Source organism: Piliocolobus tephrosceles, chromosome 14, assembly GCF_002776525.5.
Source record: "Piliocolobus tephrosceles isolate RC106 chromosome 14, ASM277652v3, whole genome shotgun sequence".
Classification (NCBI taxonomy): domain Eukaryota; kingdom Metazoa; phylum Chordata; class Mammalia; order Primates; family Cercopithecidae; genus Piliocolobus; species Piliocolobus tephrosceles.
The window spans coordinates 46,815,694-46,832,867 of NC_045447.1; the positions used below are offsets into that span (position 1 = coordinate 46,815,694).

The 17,174-nt window shown below is 41.4% G+C and overlaps 1 protein-coding gene across 2 annotated transcripts; it reads right to left on the reverse strand.

Moving 5' to 3' along the window:
* Nucleotides 1–341: 341 nt before the first annotated feature.
* CHMP5 (charged multivesicular body protein 5) lies at nt 342–17,169 on the reverse strand. 2 transcript variants are annotated; one of them, XM_023203345.3, is made up of 8 exons: nt 16,906–17,169; nt 15,934–16,038; nt 14,151–14,197; nt 11,199–11,292; nt 10,699–10,770; nt 4,982–5,090; nt 3,337–3,449; nt 342–1,046 (listed from the first exon to the last, which is right to left on the reverse strand). In XM_023203345.3, the coding sequence occupies exons 1-8, from the start codon at nt 16,972–16,974 to the stop codon at nt 996–998; spliced, it is 660 nt and encodes a 219-aa protein (XP_023059113.1). In that variant the 5' UTR covers nt 16,975–17,169; the 3' UTR covers nt 342–995. The 2 variants fall into 2 exon arrangements, with proteins under 2 accessions (XP_023059113.1, XP_023059114.1); XM_023203346.3 differs by lacking the exon at nt 3,337–3,449.
* Nucleotides 17,170–17,174: the final 5 nt, after the last annotated feature.

Below are 17,174 nucleotides of genomic sequence, written 5' to 3' on the forward strand. Positions count from 1 at the left end.
TCTTTTTTATTGTTAACAATCCCTCATATGAGAAAAGCCCCTTGCAGTTAACAAGGTACTTATGACTATTATCTCAATTATTCCTCACAAAAGCTCTGTGAGTTAAGCATGATTTTACTAATAAGGAAACAGAAGGTTAGAGAAGTTGAATAGACTATTCAGTAGTTAGTAAATGGTAGACCCAGGGCCCAAGCCCAGATTGTTCCTTGCTCTTTCCTCACAATGCTACTGCTTAGTTTGGTTTCTGTAGTGGAGTTCTAGGCTGAGATGACATTAAAATTCTATTAAATTTGGTTTCCGCAGTAGAGGTTTTAAGCTGAAGTGATATTATTAAAATGATATCCTTTTGAAAAATATTTATTGAGTATAAATAAATGTCCTATACATTAAATATCAAGAAATATTCATTATTGATTACAAGTCAACATGTAATACTGAGGGAACCATAGAATCGAAATACCCACTCATGATACAGTAGTGATAATTCCATTCCAATAATGGACACAGTAATAACTTGTTCACAAGACACAACAAAACTCATCAAAAAGGCCATCACTTTAACCAACCTATAATACCACAATAGAAAATGATTCTGAATCATAATATGAATAGCCCCAATAATCTCATCTTTGTCTTATCAATTTATCAGGTCATTTTGAGACTGTAGAGTTACACTGTCATAGATTTTTACGATTCCATTTCCTTAGTTTTATTTCAAATTATTATTAATGAATGAAAACAAGTCATACGAGCTAAAGATACTTTTAAATTGAGTTTGTTTTTCATAAGAAAAAAAGGAATCAAATTTTAGTATAAAGAAAGCATTTCCCAAGCAATGAGTCTCTTAATGGAAAAAATAAAAGAGCAATGGAATTAAACTTTCCTTCAAAGAAAGGAAAGAAACCTAAATCTGTTATGGTAAATTTGGAAAGATAAATATTTCCTAGTCCCGTAATATGTGTTTATTTTACAAGATATACTTGAATGATGCAAATCTATGAAGCAGGGATCTGTGGCAATCCAAATTCATCCACCAGAACTCCATCCTGTAAAAAGGAAGCAATGTTTAGTGCCACTATGTTTTCCATTTGATAAAAAAAAAAAAAGGATTACAAACATTTAATAGTTAAAACTCATTTCCAAGTATTTAATCAATCAAAACCAAAATCCCACTCATAAGATGAGAACGAGCTTTTTCATGAAAGGAAAAGGAGGAAGTGATAAGAGAACTAGAAAGGGCCAAAAGGGGGCTCCTCCACAGGGGAAAGAGAGTGAAAGAGGGAGAAAGGGAAATCTAAGAGTAAACCTGGAAAGGGGAAAAGGAGGTTGGGAGGGTCAAAAAGGAAAGGTTAAGCAGTGGGTCCTTGCCTCCAGATTTGCATTTTCACACTGATCCCTAATGTGGACCAATGCCTTTCTTAGCCTCCCAAATCCTTGAAGGAGCAGTGCCCTTGGATAGGCAGTCACTTCCATATCATGCTTTATATAATCATAGGCAGTGATACCACTATCAATGAACACCAGGGCTGCTCTGCCTATGGAGCAGCCATTCTTTTATTCCTTTACTTTAAAAACAACAACAGGCTGGGTGTGATGGCTCACAACTGTAATCCCAGCACTTTGGGAGGCTGAGGCAGGTGGATCATTTGAGGTCAGGAGTTCGAGTCCAGCCTGACCAACATGGTGAAACCCCATCTCTACTGAAAACACAAAAAATTAGCCAGGCGTGGTGAAGCTTGCCTGTAATCTCAGCTACTTGGGAGGCTGAGGTGGGAGGATTGCTTGAACTCAGGGGGTGGAGGTTGCAGTGAGCAGAGATTATGCTACTGCACTCCAGCCTGGGTGACAGAGCGAGACTCCATCTCAAAAAGATGAAACAACAACAACAACAACAAAACCCCAATATATCCATAGCATATATAACTCAGGAATCTGTGACCTTCTCAAAGTGGAAATAACATAGATGCTTCAGGGACTTGTTACTAGGAAATTAACAAGGTGGGCTATGGTAGTGTTAATAAAAATCATTTCATGGGTTGCTGAGAAAAAGTAACCCATGGACTTGGGACCTTGAAGTTGCCAGAGAGGTCGGGGAGGAGTGGGCAGTTCAGAAAGGCAAGACTATCCCAGGCTCAACAGAGAAGGGAGGGATACAATAGAGGAAGATGCATACTCACAGAAACCAGCAATAATGGACCTAAGAAATTACCTCCTCCCTGCCCTTTGCTCTCACATTTTACACATAGGAAAAACTGATGAGGTTCAAAAAGAAGACATAAATTTCTGCTATTTTGCTCAAAGTCACACTGTGCTCAGCTTGGTTGTCATTATTAGTGGCTCACGCCTGTAACCCCAGCACTTTGGGAGGCTGAGGCAGGCGGATCGCTTGAGACCAGGAGTTTGAGACCAGTTGTGGCCAACAGATGGTAAAATCCCGTCTCTACTAAAAATACAAAAATTAGCTGGGTATGGTGGCGCGCACCTGTAATCCCAGGTATCTGGGTGGCTGAGGCACAAGGATTGCTTGAACCAGGGGGGCAGAGGTTGCAGTGAGCTGAGATCACGCTACTGCACTCCAGCCTGAGTGACAAAATGAGTCTCTGCCTTAAAAAAAAAAAAAAAAAAAAGACAACCATGTAGATTTGGACAGAGCTTTAGGTTTGCAAAGTCCTTTACATACAAGATCTAAGTTGCTTGCACAACAATTACATGAGATACCTGTAATTATCTGTATTTTACAGATGCAAGGAAAAGAAAAGCTTACAACAGCTAAGTAATTAGTCATACTTAGTGCCAGATGTTCTGATTCTTTTGCCTTAAATTAGAATCTTTCTACATTAAGTTTTATGCTTAAATTATTAATCCATAGTTTAGAAAATCCACCCATTCTAAACTCCTGTGTGTATAGGAAAAAAAAAAGAAAAAGAAAGGAAAATAAAATTAAAATCCAGCCAGTAATTAACTGGTGTGTATGTGTATGGAGAGTGAGACTTTTTCACTGCTGCCTAGCAAGTCTCATGCATGCGTTGCTTACGCTTTTACGGGAAATGTCTAAGACCCATCAATGGTACCCAGTGCCAGCTCACAACAAGGGTGATTATGTATGTTACACAAATTGTCCTTGTATAAAAATATTCCTGAGCCTCAGTGACACTGTTTATGCAGTCAGTTCATCATCCAATGCAGAAAAACCAGACCTTCAAGGGTTCACAAAATAATGACCAGGACTGTCTTTCTTTGTTCTAATGTAAGACTACCTTTTAGATTCCCAGACTTATGGTCAAGCATAAAGCCTTTGCTATTTTGCATTGAAATATAAACAGAAAAAGCTTTCACCTTGTTTTTTGTGTCAGTGGGAACACCTTCTGGAATTGCAGGTGCAGATGCTGCCTCATCCAAATAAGAACTGTCTTCATCAGCCAGAAGCTCATCACCCAGTGCATCCAACTCTGAGATTGAAACAGTCAACATTTTAAAAAAATGTAACCAAGAAAACTGGCAGCTAATAAATTCTCTCATTTATCGATGGACTTGAAAGAAGGCAGTGAAGAGGGCGTGAGATTGTTGTATGCCATGTGACCATTACATGAAATCAGACTCCAAAAATAAGTCTGTGGTAAAATGAGTTGGAAGTACCCAAGAGGAATGACAATAGCAGGTAGAGACTCATCAGGGGCAACTGAAGATGGGAAATTAAAAAAATAAAGAAATAAATTAAAAGGTTCTAGGCAAAAAAAGACCATGGACAGAGCGGGAAAGCAGCAGCAGTAATGTAACAGGGGAATCACACAATAGAAATTCAGTGTGGAATGGTTCTGTCATCTACCCAGTTACTCGTGCTAGAAACTGACAGTCACCCTTGACACCTCCCACTTCTTCTACATCCAACCAATCATTAAGTCTTGCCCACTCAATTTTCTAAGATGTCTTCAATCTGTCCACTTCTGTCTGTTTCTGCTACCATCACCCTAGCTAGTCTCGGCCACCATCATCTCTTAAATGGCTATTGCAATAGCTTCCAGACTGCTCTCCCTGAGGCCATTTGACAACCCTTCTCATTTTTTCATGCTATCCCCTACTCATCCTTCAGGTCCCATGCCTCTCTCCCACTACTAACTAGGTTAGAGTCCCTTAGTATGTGCTCCCATGCTACCCCATACTTCTTGCCTATAGTCCGTGCTCTAGTAATTAATTACTTGAAGCAAACCATTTATGTCTTCCACTGCTAGAGAAGCTTCATGAATGTAGGGACTGCATTTTTATTCAGTGCTAAATTCCCACCACCTAGTAGAGTACCTGGTATAGAGTAGATGCACACTGATTATTTGCCAACGATTATTTCTTTTTTTCTTTTTTTTGAAAGGTCTCACTCTGCTGCCCAGGCTGCAGTGGTGCAATCTCAGCTCACTGGAACCTCTACCTCCTGGGATCAAGTGATCCTTCCACCTCAGCCTCCCGAGTAGCTAGGACCACAGGCACACACCACCATGCCTGGGTAATTTTTGTATTTTTTATAGAGATGGGGTCACACCACATTGCTCAGCCAGGTCTCGAACTCCTGGGCTTGAGTGGATCCGCCTACCTTGGCCTCCCAAAGTGCTGGGATTAGGGTGCCTGGCCCTAATTATTGTTTCTTAATTGGTTTTGCTGTTCTGAGGGAGAGGACTCCAACTAGGAAAACAGGTAGAACAAAATCAAAAGGAATATAGCAAGGAAAGGCCATGTGGAGGATACTTACAGATACTAAGTACCAGGTCAGCCTGTACCTGGACTTCCTTCAGAGTTGATCCATCCCACTGTTGTTGGTGGAGTATACAATCTGATGTGGCTGCCTCACAAGCTCTTTGCCCAGGGACTGTACCGTAAACTAAACTTCAGGAAATCCTGATAGAAATTTTCACTAGCATTTGGGAAAAGGTCCCAGGCAGTTGTTCCTTTTGGACTCCAAAACTAAATATACATTACTTTTCTCATAACTTACCTGCTTCTAAATCATCTTCATCCAGTTCTGGGGTGCCATAACTGCGACTCAGTGCTTCTTGGATTTCATTTGCATCTTCCATCATATCCTCTAGCTGGTCTTGTAAATCCTATGGAAATATATATGAGAGGATTTTCTCTTATTTACCATTTTCTTCTAAGTACCCCTTTCCCCTACATTCTCCTTTGAATCTAGACATGAGCAATTTTTAAAAAGATAATGTATGTAAAACGCCAAGCACATAAACAGTTCTCAAAAACTGTTAGTTCACCTCCCCTAGCCCAGTCTTTGGCTAGCAATTTTTTAATGTCAACAACTGAGCAGACACTTCTCTAAAGGACAGGTTCAAGTAACTCTTAAACATCCCTTCTAATTAAAAGTATGAGAGAATGCTTAAAGAATTAAAAACCACAAGCCCAAAGACTTCCTCTAACAATAACTATGAATGTTACTGACCCACATAATCCCCCGCCTATTTTTGGTGGCAAAATGTGAACTTAAAAATAAAGAATAGAATTGGTGATCTCTCACTTAATTTTTTACTTTATTTATTTATTTATTTATTGAGATGGAGTCTCACTCTGTTGCCCAGGCTGGAGTGCGATGGTGCAATCTCAGCTCACTGCAACCTTCACCTCCCGGGTTCAAGCAATTCTCCTGCCTCAGCCTCCAAGTAGCTGAGATTACAGGTGTGCACCACCACGCTTGGCTAATTTTTGTATTTTCAGTAGAGATGGGGTTTTGCCATCTTGGTTAGGCTGGTCTCGAACTCCCAACCTCAAGTGGTCTGCCCGCCTCAGCCTCCCAACGTGCTGGGATTATAGGCATGAGCTACCATGCCCGGCTGGATTTGATTTTAAAGTGCCTCATGGAAGCCCAAAGTCCTATGTGAGAATAGATGATTGTCAGCTGTCTAGCTGTCTACTATTACAGAAAGTTTTACTTGAAACATTAAATCAAGCAACTATCTTGATCTAAACTATCAATCATTTTCTAGTTAATGAAGACAGGGAGGTTATTGAGACAAGCAAATTATTCTTCTCAAGTCAGTCAAAGACAGATTACATTGTGTAGAGAAAGGAGGCAAGAGTAGAAACAACTGAAGTGGTAGAAAAAGTGAGTTGTACATGGCCCACCCTGGGTGGAGAATCAGAAAGGGAATCATGATAGGTGTCACAGCCAAGACAAGGCTGGTGAAAAAAATGGACCAAGGGCATAAATCATGTAAGAATAATCTACCTGTGCTTAACTGGGAGATTACTACAAGGCTAAAAATGCAGTTGTCCCTTGGCACACGCAAGGGATTGGTTCCAGGATGTCTGCCTATACCAAAATCTGCCCATACCTAAATCCCCAGTCGGCCCTCCATATGGGTGGTTTCACATCCTGCAAATACTATATTTTCGATCCTTGTTTGGTTGAAAAGTATCTGCATATAAGTGACTTGTGCAGTTCAAACTGCACTTGCTGTTCAAGGGTAAATTGTAATGTGAAACCAATCTAAGAAGTGGTATAGCATAACAAAGGGCAGCTGGTATAATGGTTAGGAGTGAGACTCTGGAGTCAGATATACCCAAGTTCAATTTTGCCATTACTCAATGAGAAGTAATGTCTCTAAGCCTTATTTTCCTCATTTGTAAAATGGAATTATTAATAGACATATCTGGCCAGGCACGGTGGCTCACGCCTGTAATCCCAGCACTTTCGGAGGCCGAAGTGGGTGGACTGCCTGAACTCAGGAGTCTGCGACCAGCCTGGGCAACAAAGTGAAACTCTATCTCTACTAAAATACAAAAAAGTAGCTCGGCATGGCAGCATGCGCCTATAATCCCAGCTACTCAGGAGGCTGAGGCAGGAGAACCATTTGAACCCGGGAGGCAGAGGTTGCAGTGAGCCGAGATCGCGCCACTGCACTCCAGCCTGGGCGACAGAGCGAGACTCCGTTTCGAAAATAAATAAATAAATAAATAAAATAGCCATATTCTCACTGTGGTTATTGTAAGGATTTATTGCAATAATATATGTAAAACACTAAGCACCAAATACTATATATATTTTACTGTGTTAATTATGTGCAGAACAAATACACTCTTCATATACTAAAATTTCACACAGACAGGAATAGAACTAGTGTTGATAAAGCAAAAGGACCAAATCAGCACCATTTATCCTTCAGAATTTCTACGCAATGCAAGACATTTGAAAATTCTGCTGGGTGCAGTAGCTTATGCTTGTAATCCCAGCACTCTGGAAGGCAAAAGTGTGCGGATCGCTTGAGATCAGGAGTTTGGGACCAATATGGGGAACATGGCAAAACCTCATCTCCACAAAAAATACAAAATTCAGCTGGGCATGGTGCATGCCTGTAGTCCCAGCTACTCGGGAGAGTGAAGCAGAAGGATGGCTTGAGCCTGGAAGGCGGAGGTTGCGGTGAGCTGAGACTGAGTCACTATAATCCAGCCTGGGCAACAGCAAAAAAGAAAAAAGAAAATTCCTTCCTGACCCCCATAAAGGTGAAAAGGGTAGTAAAATGGAGGGGAAATTTTTTTTTTTAAACTTTGATTTTCTGTATTTCCAAGTACCAAACTGCCACATTATATGCATATTTAACACTCTGCTACACAGAGAAGCACTGGCTGAGTAATAATTAAAAGACAATGAAAATAACAGAGAGAAAGCTAATCAAGTCAAGCTTATACAATAGCATTACACATCAAGACACATCTTCCCAGATCATCTATGAATATGATTCCTAGCAAGACTCCAGGATAGACACAGAAAAAATTCATCCCACAATTAGCTGGTTTTCTATTGTATAAACAAACAAAAGCAATATAAAAAAATATAAGCACTAAGCTAAAAAGAATGTTGACGCAGTGATACGCAGAAACTGAAAAAAGCAAAACAAAAACAGACCTACACGCACACAACAGCAAAATAAAAAGTTAAGGCTATAAAACAATAAAAATATTTTCCAAGTAAAGCATTTTAGGAAAATAAATCTAACCAAAAAATTCAGATCTAACTAAAGACACATACACACCAAAAGAGTTAAAGGGGCTCTCTACCTGTCATGCTGGCAATCTACTGGAGGACAGGAAAAGGATAATTAGGCAGGGAGACAGACAACCACAGGTGAGAGACAGACAGACAACCACAGGTAAGAGACGAAGAGACATACAAAGCATTCACAAAGACCAAAGTTTCTCTTTTGTTCCTATTAAATAGCTTTAATTAAAACACAAGGAACCCTAAAAGCAGAAAATACCATTGCATTTCATTATATTTTAATGGCAAATGATATTATACAAAAAAAGATGGCTGGGAGTGATGGCTCACGCCTGTAATCCCAGCACTTTGGGAGGCCGAGGCGGGCGGATCACTTGAGGTCAGGAGTTTGAGACTAGCCTGGCCAACATGGTGAAACCCCATCTCTACAAAAAAATACAAAAATTAGCTGGGCGTGGTGGCGGGCACCTGTAATCCCAGCTGCTTGGAAGGCTGAGGCAGGAGAATCGCTTGAACCCAGGAGGCAGAGGTTGCAGTGAGTGGAGATCACACCACTGCACTCCAGCCTTGGTGACAGAACGAGACTCTGTCTCAAAAAAAAAAAAACAAACAAAAAAAAAACAAAAAAAAGACAAGCATACACAGAACACTTCTATCAGTGAAGCTCTTAAAGAGTATCACATCATTTAATTCCATGCATGCAGACACTTGTGGAGGATTAGAGACCAAGGCAACCTAAGAGGGGTGCTTGAAAAAATAAAAAAATAAGAGAGGGGAGAAATGCCTTCACTTTTTTTTTTTGAGACAGAGTCTCACTCTGTCGCCCAGGCTGAAGTGCAGTGGTGCGATCTCGGCTCACTGCATGCTCTGCCTCCCAGGTTCACGCCATTCTCCTGCCTCAGCCTCCTGAGTAGCTGGGACTACAAGCACCTGCCACCACACCATGCCCAGCTAATTTTTTTTGTATTTTTAGTAGAGATGGGGTTTCACCGTGTTGGCCAGGATGGTCTCGATCTCCTGACCTTGTGATCCACCTGCCTCGGCCTCCCAAAGTGCTGGGATTACAGGCGTGAGCCACCATGCCCGGCCTGCCTTCACTCTTACTAAAGATCAGCATTATCAGAGAATACCTTTGCAGTGGCAATAAAATGCCTGGTATGTAGTAACTGCTCACCCAACAAACACTGCTTGAATCAGGCCGTACAGCTTTCTCTCCCCCACCTTTTTTTTTGGCTTTATCTCCTTTTACAGTCTCTGATTCATCAACCATCAAACACTTTCTGAGCACCAACTATGGCGGGGCATTGTTGTGGGCACTGGGGACATAGTAGTAAACAAAATCAAGTCCCTGAATTCAAGGAAATGGACATTCTAGTTAGAGGGTAAAGGTCAAGAGCACCATTTTGTATGCAGAAAGGAAGCCTCTCTCCTCTGACCAGTCACCACTCACTCCCTCTGCCATCTCTTCTTGCCACCTGGGCTGTTCATCTGACAGCTGAGAGCTGCCAAGCTCTTAGGGCTCATCTCCCTGGTCAAAACCGAATTCCAATAAAAAATGCTAACTGTAAGGAACTAATGACATTATTAAAAATCTAAAGAGAATTACTAGAAAAGGGAACCAAGTCTACTACACTAGGAGTTGGGCTAAACACTTTACATACACTTTACCTACATACCTTCATTTAACACTCATGACAATCCTGGGAAAAGGCAACAACATCACTACTCTACCACTGAAGAAACAGACTAAGTATCATTGCATTAGTTAAAAGTAACTACTGGATGCTTATTATAGGCCAGCCATTGTGTGTGTAGATATACTAGCTCATTTATTTCATCCTCATAATACAGAAGTTTCTCGACTTATGATAGGGTCACATTCTGATAAACCCATCGTAAGTTCAAAATATCTTAAATATAAAGTACATTCAGGGCCGGGCACGGTGGCTCAAGCCTGTAATCCCAGCACTTTGGGAGGCTGAGACGGGCGAATCACGAGGTCAGGAGATGGAGACCATCCTGGCTAACAAGGTGAAACCCCGTCTCTACTAAAAAATACAAAAAAAACTAGCTGGGCAAGGTGGCGGGCGTCTGTAGTCCGAGCTACTCGGGAGGCTGAGGCAGGAGAATGGCGTAAACCTGGGAGGCAGAGCTTGCAGTGAGCTGAGATCTGGCCACGGCACTCCAGCCTGGGCAACAGAGAGAGACTCCGTCTCAAAAAAAAAAAAAAGGAAGTGCATTCAATACACCTAACCTACTAAACCATCACTTAACCTAGCCTACCTTAATTGTGCTCAGAACACTTACATTGGCCTACAGTTGGGCAATATCATCCAACAGACTATTTTATAATAAAGTGTTGAGTATCTCACGTAATTTATTAAATATTGTACGGAAACTGAAAAACAGAATGGTTACGTGGATACTCAAAGTATGGTTTCTACTGAATACATATAGTTTTTGCACCATCATCAAACTGAAAAATCGTTAAGTTGAACCATCTTAAATCAGGGACAGCCTGTAACTGTATGTGGTATTAGGATCTGAGGAAACTGAGACATTTGGTACCCTTTCTCGAAGTTACTCTACTAGTAAAAGGCAGCCCCAAGATTCAATTCCTCTCCTGTGCTATTCCTATCACACGCACACTCGTTTGGATTCTCTCAGAAACTAGTGCACATTCTTGCAGAAACTAGCATACATCTCACCTCAATCTGGTCGATCTTCACTTGCTTGTATGCCTTCTTCATTTCCTTTACTCCCAGTTTCATAGCATCAACCTAAGAAAAGGAAGAAGAAAACACAATGTTTTAGAAAGTCATGTTGGCTAAATTGTCTTTATTTATTTATTTATTTGAGACAGTTTCACTCTTGCTGCCCAGGCTGGAGTGCAATGGCTCACTGCAACCTCTGCCTCCTGGGTTCAAGCGATTCTCCTGCCTCAGCCTCCCAGGTAGCTGTGATTACAGGTGCGCACCACCACACCCAGCTAATTTTTGTATTTTTCAGTAGAGGCAGGGTTTCACCATGTTGGTCAGGCTGGTCTCGAACTCCTGACTTCAGGTGATCCACCCACCTCAGCCTCCCAGTGTTGGGATTACAGGCATGAGCCACTGCACCCAGCTGGTTCAACTGTCTTTAAAAAGCCATAGGAAAAGAGACTAAGAATAAATAAATGAAATAACAGGAAAAGATGTTTTGGGAGTACCGTGGTCTTGGTGTCCTTCAATGACTGGATGGTATAATTGGCTTGTTCCATGTTAAATGACTGTTGGGCGAGATTGTCCCGCTGCTGCTCATACCTTTTTAGAGTCAATAGAGAATGGCAAATATATGAACCAGACAGAAATCCACGAGAACAAAGTATCCCCACACTAAATAAGAGTATTTTCTTTAAAAAAAATAAAATAAAATAAATGAACCAGACAGAAATCCTCAAGAACAAAGTATCCCCACACTAAATAAGAGTATTTTCTTTAAAAAAAAAAAGAACAAAAAACTTAAAAATTAGATATCACACAGAAAAATTGGCAAAAACAATTTAATCACTCTAACACAAATATCATTTGATGTGTCCCTCCAGTCTTTTTCCTTTGCATGTACAGTCATGCATGGCTTAACAATGGGGATATGTTCTGAGAAATATGTTGTTAGGCAATTTCATCATTGTGCAAACATCACAGAGTGTATTTACACAAACCTATGTGGTATAGCCCACTACTCACCTAAGTTATATGATATAGCCTACTGCTTGCTCCTAGGCTACAAACCTGTACAGCATGTTACTGTACTGAATATCGTAGCCAATTGTAACACTATGGTATCTGTGTATCTAAACATCCTATAGAAAAGATACAGTACATATACAGTATTATAACCTTATAGGGGCCAGAGTGGTATAATGCAGTCTGTTCTGTCATTCATTGACAAAAACATTGTTATGCAGCACATGACTGTATTTTAGTTACAACACTATTTTCCACTTAACATTATAGCATTTGCTTTTTTCTATGTTGCATATCATTTTTTTTTTTTTTTTTGAGACAGAGTTTCGCTCTTGTTGCCCAGGCTGGAGTGCAATGGTACCATTTCGGCTCACCACAACCTCCGCCTCCTGGGTTCAAGCAATTCTCCTGCCTCAGCCTCTGGAGTAGCTGGGATTACAGGCATGCACCACCATGCCCATCTAATTTTGTATTTTTAGTAGAGACAGGGTTTCTCCATGTTGGTCAGGCTCGTCTCGAACTCCCAACCTCAGGTGATCCGCCTGCTTCAGCCTCCCAAAGTCCTGGGATTACAGGCATGAGCCATTGCGCCAGGCCTGCTGCATATCTTAGTATGGCTTTATAATTATTTTCTATGATAAATATACAGAAGTAAAATTCTTAGAGCAAAGGGTAAAACTATTTTTAAGGCTCTTCATACATATAGCTAAACGGTTTTCCAGAATTTTGAACTCCTTGAAGACAGGCATATTTTATTTTGTTTTATTTATTTATTTATTTGTTTAGAGACAGTCTCGCTCTGTTGCCCAGGCTGGAGTATAGTGGTGCCGTCTCAGATCACTGTAACCTCTGCCTCCTGGGTTCAAGTGATTCTCCCACCTCAGCCTCCCAAGTAGGTGGGACTACAAGCGCACGCACCACCACACCCAACTAATTTTTGTATTTTTAGTGGAGACGGGATTTCACCATGTTGGCCAGGCTGATCTCCAACTCCTGACCTCAAGTGATCTGCTGTCTTGGCCTCCCAAAATTCTGGGATTATAGGTGTGAGCTACGGTGGCCAGCCCCAGGTGTGTTTTATTAATTTTGTACCCATAATTAGGTAATCCATCTGACCTAATATAATGTCTGGTGTTCAAAATGTTTTTAAAATAAAGTTTTATATCAAATTATAATATTACCTCAAAGACTTATGTCACTATGTTCTTTATACAATATTGGAAACAATCTATCCAACTAGAAAAAGAATGGTCCAAAAAAAAAAAAAAAAAAAAGAATGGTCCACTCATGGTGCAAGCAAATGGTAGAATATTATAATCTCATTAAAAAATGTAAAGTTTCCAAAGAATATTTAAAAGAACAGGGAAATGCTCATGATATTAAGTGGAAAAGGAAAAGCTACATATACACACTACAATTTCATTTCTTCTAAAAAGTTATATGCACACATACCACATATGCAGAAGCAGAGGAAAGAAACTGGAAGAAATTAGCATTTTAAAGGTGGTTATTTCTAGCAGTAAGAATCTAGGTAAATTTTATTTTCTTCTGTTCATATTTATGTATTTTCCAAGTTTCTACAACGAACCTGTATTCTTTTTATCACAAAAAAGGTTACTTAAAACTAGTAATGCTACCAATTAAGAAGGTAAATCATTTCACCATACTCTCACCAGTCTAGGCATTACAATTTCTTTTTCCAATTTGATCTAATCTAAAAGGAGGAAGATGGCATCTGGTATCTTATAAAAAGTCATTTTAATATAGGAAGAGAGATACTGACAATCTTTCTGGTTCCTCAATAGCTAATTACACCTGATCTCTATAACCCTGCAGAGGAGCTCATCAGCTGAACAGTCCACAGAGGTAGGCACCAAAGATACTAGTTAGCTTCTGCTCAAAATTGGGACATAGTCACCTAAAACAAATTAAGGATCTTTAAATTTATTATGGTGGGAGGGAACAAACATTTAGGATTCCTAACTTTACAAACAAAAACAAAAAAGGTACACTCTAAAATAAATAATAGGAAAACCAAACCCTACAGATCTGGTCCAAAACAGTAGTCACTAACCATATAAGGCTACTTAAATTATTTAAATTGAATAAAATTTAAACTTTAGCTCCTTAGTCACACTAGCCACATTTCAAGAGCTCAATAACCACTTGTTGCTAACAGCTACTGTATTGAGCACACAGATATAGAGCATCTCCATTGTGACAAAAAGTTCTATTTAGATGGAAGTTGTTACAACAGACATTGCTGAACACATAGCGGGGAAGAACCCAGCTAACTGTATTTAATTACATGTCAATGAAAATTTGTAATTAAATCAAGAGTGCTTAGAAAATAGTATGAAAACCTGAAGGAATGGAAGACCATTTTTCTTTTAGTTAAACCTGCTGTGGGGAAAGAAATTGTATGTGTAACTTACATCCGCTTTTGCTTTAAAACTCGCAAGGCTTTCTGCTTGACCATATTCTGGAGAGAAAAACAGATTTAATAAAAATAAGGTAGAAAACACACATACAGTAAAAGAAATTTCCCATAGCCTCAAACTCACATGCCTACTTCCTCTCTTCTTCAAAGTAGTAGGCATAATGGCTCCTGGATTCTGTTCTTCCCCTCCCCAAAACAGGTATTTCTAAGGTCCAGTCTTTAAGCCTTAGCTCCTATCTGTCTTTGCATCCCACATCCCAGAGTCCTGAACTACTTTCTCTTTTCCTAATGCATATTATCTCCGCCTCTAGCCCCAAAAGTGCTGATTCTGTATATCCAGTTGCCTTAGGGAGATTCTTCACTTGTATAGCCTATCAACTTAACCTCAATAATTCCAAACTCCTAAACCTTATCTCACCTTGGAAATAGGTAACAATGGCCCACCAATCTCTCACCTCTCTAGGTTGAAAATCTTTATATCCACCTTATCTTTCCTCTTTCTGTAGTTTGTTCATGCACAATCATCCTGTTAGCTGATTTCAGAACTCACTTTCAAACTGATTCTTTGGTTTCCTACCACCATGGTTTGGGCTTTCATTGTCTCAAATCTAGATGGGCTTTCCTGCCTCTGGTTGCTCTTCATTCCCCATCATCCACTAAGATGGCTGGGAAAAGCCTTCCTTTTCTATAGAATGCTGTATACCATTTTATTTGTCTTCTCCAATGAGGAAGGAAAAACAGGTATTATTACTTCACAGATTATCATAACTTACATTTACTGAGTACTACTTTATCCTAGACGTAGTTGTACACATCAACTACCTCATTTAATCCTCATACTGTATGGTAGGTATTATCTCTGTTTTACAGATGGGGAACTAGAGGTTCAGTGATACCCAGGCTCACATGGTTAATAAGTTATGGATCTGGAAAAAACAAGGTAGTTCTATATCCACACTCCATGTGCTTAAATGCAGTACTTTATGTTTCTACCTAACAGGAGTGGAAAATAAGTGACTTTATCAAGGTCACAACTAGATGGCAGGGACAGTGTTAGTATTAGAACACTGGTCCCAGACGCCTAGTTCAGTTTTTCCCAGCAGGCCACTCCTTAAGCAGTCTAATATACCAACCTAACCTGACCAACTTGGCAAGTCATTGATCTTGAGCACAGCCTAGTCTTCCTCTTCAGATGACCACCTTCTCAGTATAATATGCTAATTCTCATGTACATGCTTTTAGACGTGTGACCAGCATCTCTTTCCACCAGATCAATCCCCAGCCTCCCTTCCGTATTTGGTTGCAATCTCTCCTCCCTAAAGGATACACCCTCACATGTTTTCTCCTTATGAGACTGTAAGCATCTCTTCTGTAGGGATGCTCACAGCCCCTGCACTAGGTCCTGTGTTTTTTTTTTTTTTTGAGACGGAGTCTCACACTGTCACCTGGGCTAGAGCGCAATGGTGTGGTCTCTGCTCACTGCAACCTCCACCTCCCAGGTTCAAGTGATTCTTCTGCCTCAGCCTCCTGAGTGGCTGGGATTACAGGTGCCCGCCACCATGCCCGGCTAAGTTTTTGTATTTTCAGTAGAGACGGGGTTTCACTATGTTGGCCAGGCTGGTCTCAAATGCCTGACCTCTTGATTCACCTGCCTCAGCCTCCCAAAGTGCTGGATTACAGGCATGAGCCACCGTGCCCAGCCAAACTAGGCCCTATTTCTGTAAGTGCTAAAACTAGGCTGTGCCAGCACTTTGTGCAGCAGTTGCTGCCTATCTTACCTTTGCAGGACCCTCTCTCATCTTCTTGATCTGATCCTTATACTTCACTAGCTCAGCATCCAATCGAGAAATCTTCTTGTCAATGGATTCTGCCCTGCTGTCCACCTTGGAGGAAAATATCAAATGCACTGGTACTTACTGCAATACACTTAATCCAGAAGGGGCAGGTAGAGAGGAAGGAATACAGAGGAAGAAAAGAGGAGCTTAAGGGGAAGGGTGAAAAACAGTGGTTCACAAAGAAGGGTATTCCCAACCAGAAACCCCGGGCTTTTATAAATTATACCCTGACCCGACCCCCCCCCCCCCCCCCACTGCCCCAATTCTGATATACCAGGTAACCCTCAAGTGGGTTGGGGCAGAAAATAATTTGGAAATCACTGAGTTGAGTTGGAATTTCCCTAGAATCAGAGACTAGCCAGGCTGAGAGCTCATCCAAGAGGCGTGTGAAATGGGCCAGTGCCCAGTGAAACCAGCTGATTGTAGATCTAGTGCCATTTCCTAGATGGGGGATGGTGGCTTAATCTGAGGGGCCAGGGTTCTGAGTTTTGTGTTACTGAGATCCAAGACTGAGGTACAGATATGTTGACCTAGGATATCAAGCTGAGTCCTGATGTGGGCTGGGGATGACAGATGGAAGGGTGAGGGATCAGGCAGGACAAGGTGGGAAGGGTGTATGGGCCTAGGGCTGGGTGAGGTGAGAGGATCAAGGCGAGAGTGGACGGGCAATGGGCATCAAAACGGGTTGGGTGCTGGCAGGGTAAGACAGTGATGGGGTTAGGGGGTCCCTGGTTTGTGGCGTTAGGAATGACTTGGGTAACAGGGATGAGGGGGAGAAGGTGGGATAGAGAGGGCCGACGTATAAGCGGCCCAGGACCCGAAACGAAGTGGAAGAATAGGGGCCCGGCACCGGGGGTGGGCGGGGTCGGGTGTGTCAGAGGTCCTGAGCCTACTTATGCATGATCAAATGCCCACCGTGCCAATGCAGTCAGTCAAGCTGGGCGGCGGAGCCTTGGGTTTCGCTTTCCCGAAGAGTCGGTTCATCTTCAGCGGCCGCAAAGTAACCCAAACACTAGAGCAAAACCAGAAACGGAAGCAGAGTCACTCCCGCCTCGACTTCCGGTCCCTCTGTGCGCAAGCGCAGTATGCCCCCTGGCGTTTCCCGATTCTTTTTCCGGATTTTCAGCCGGGTCTTCCGGGGAAGGAGAGCAAAACAACTTGGTGCACTCGAAGAGAACCTGCAG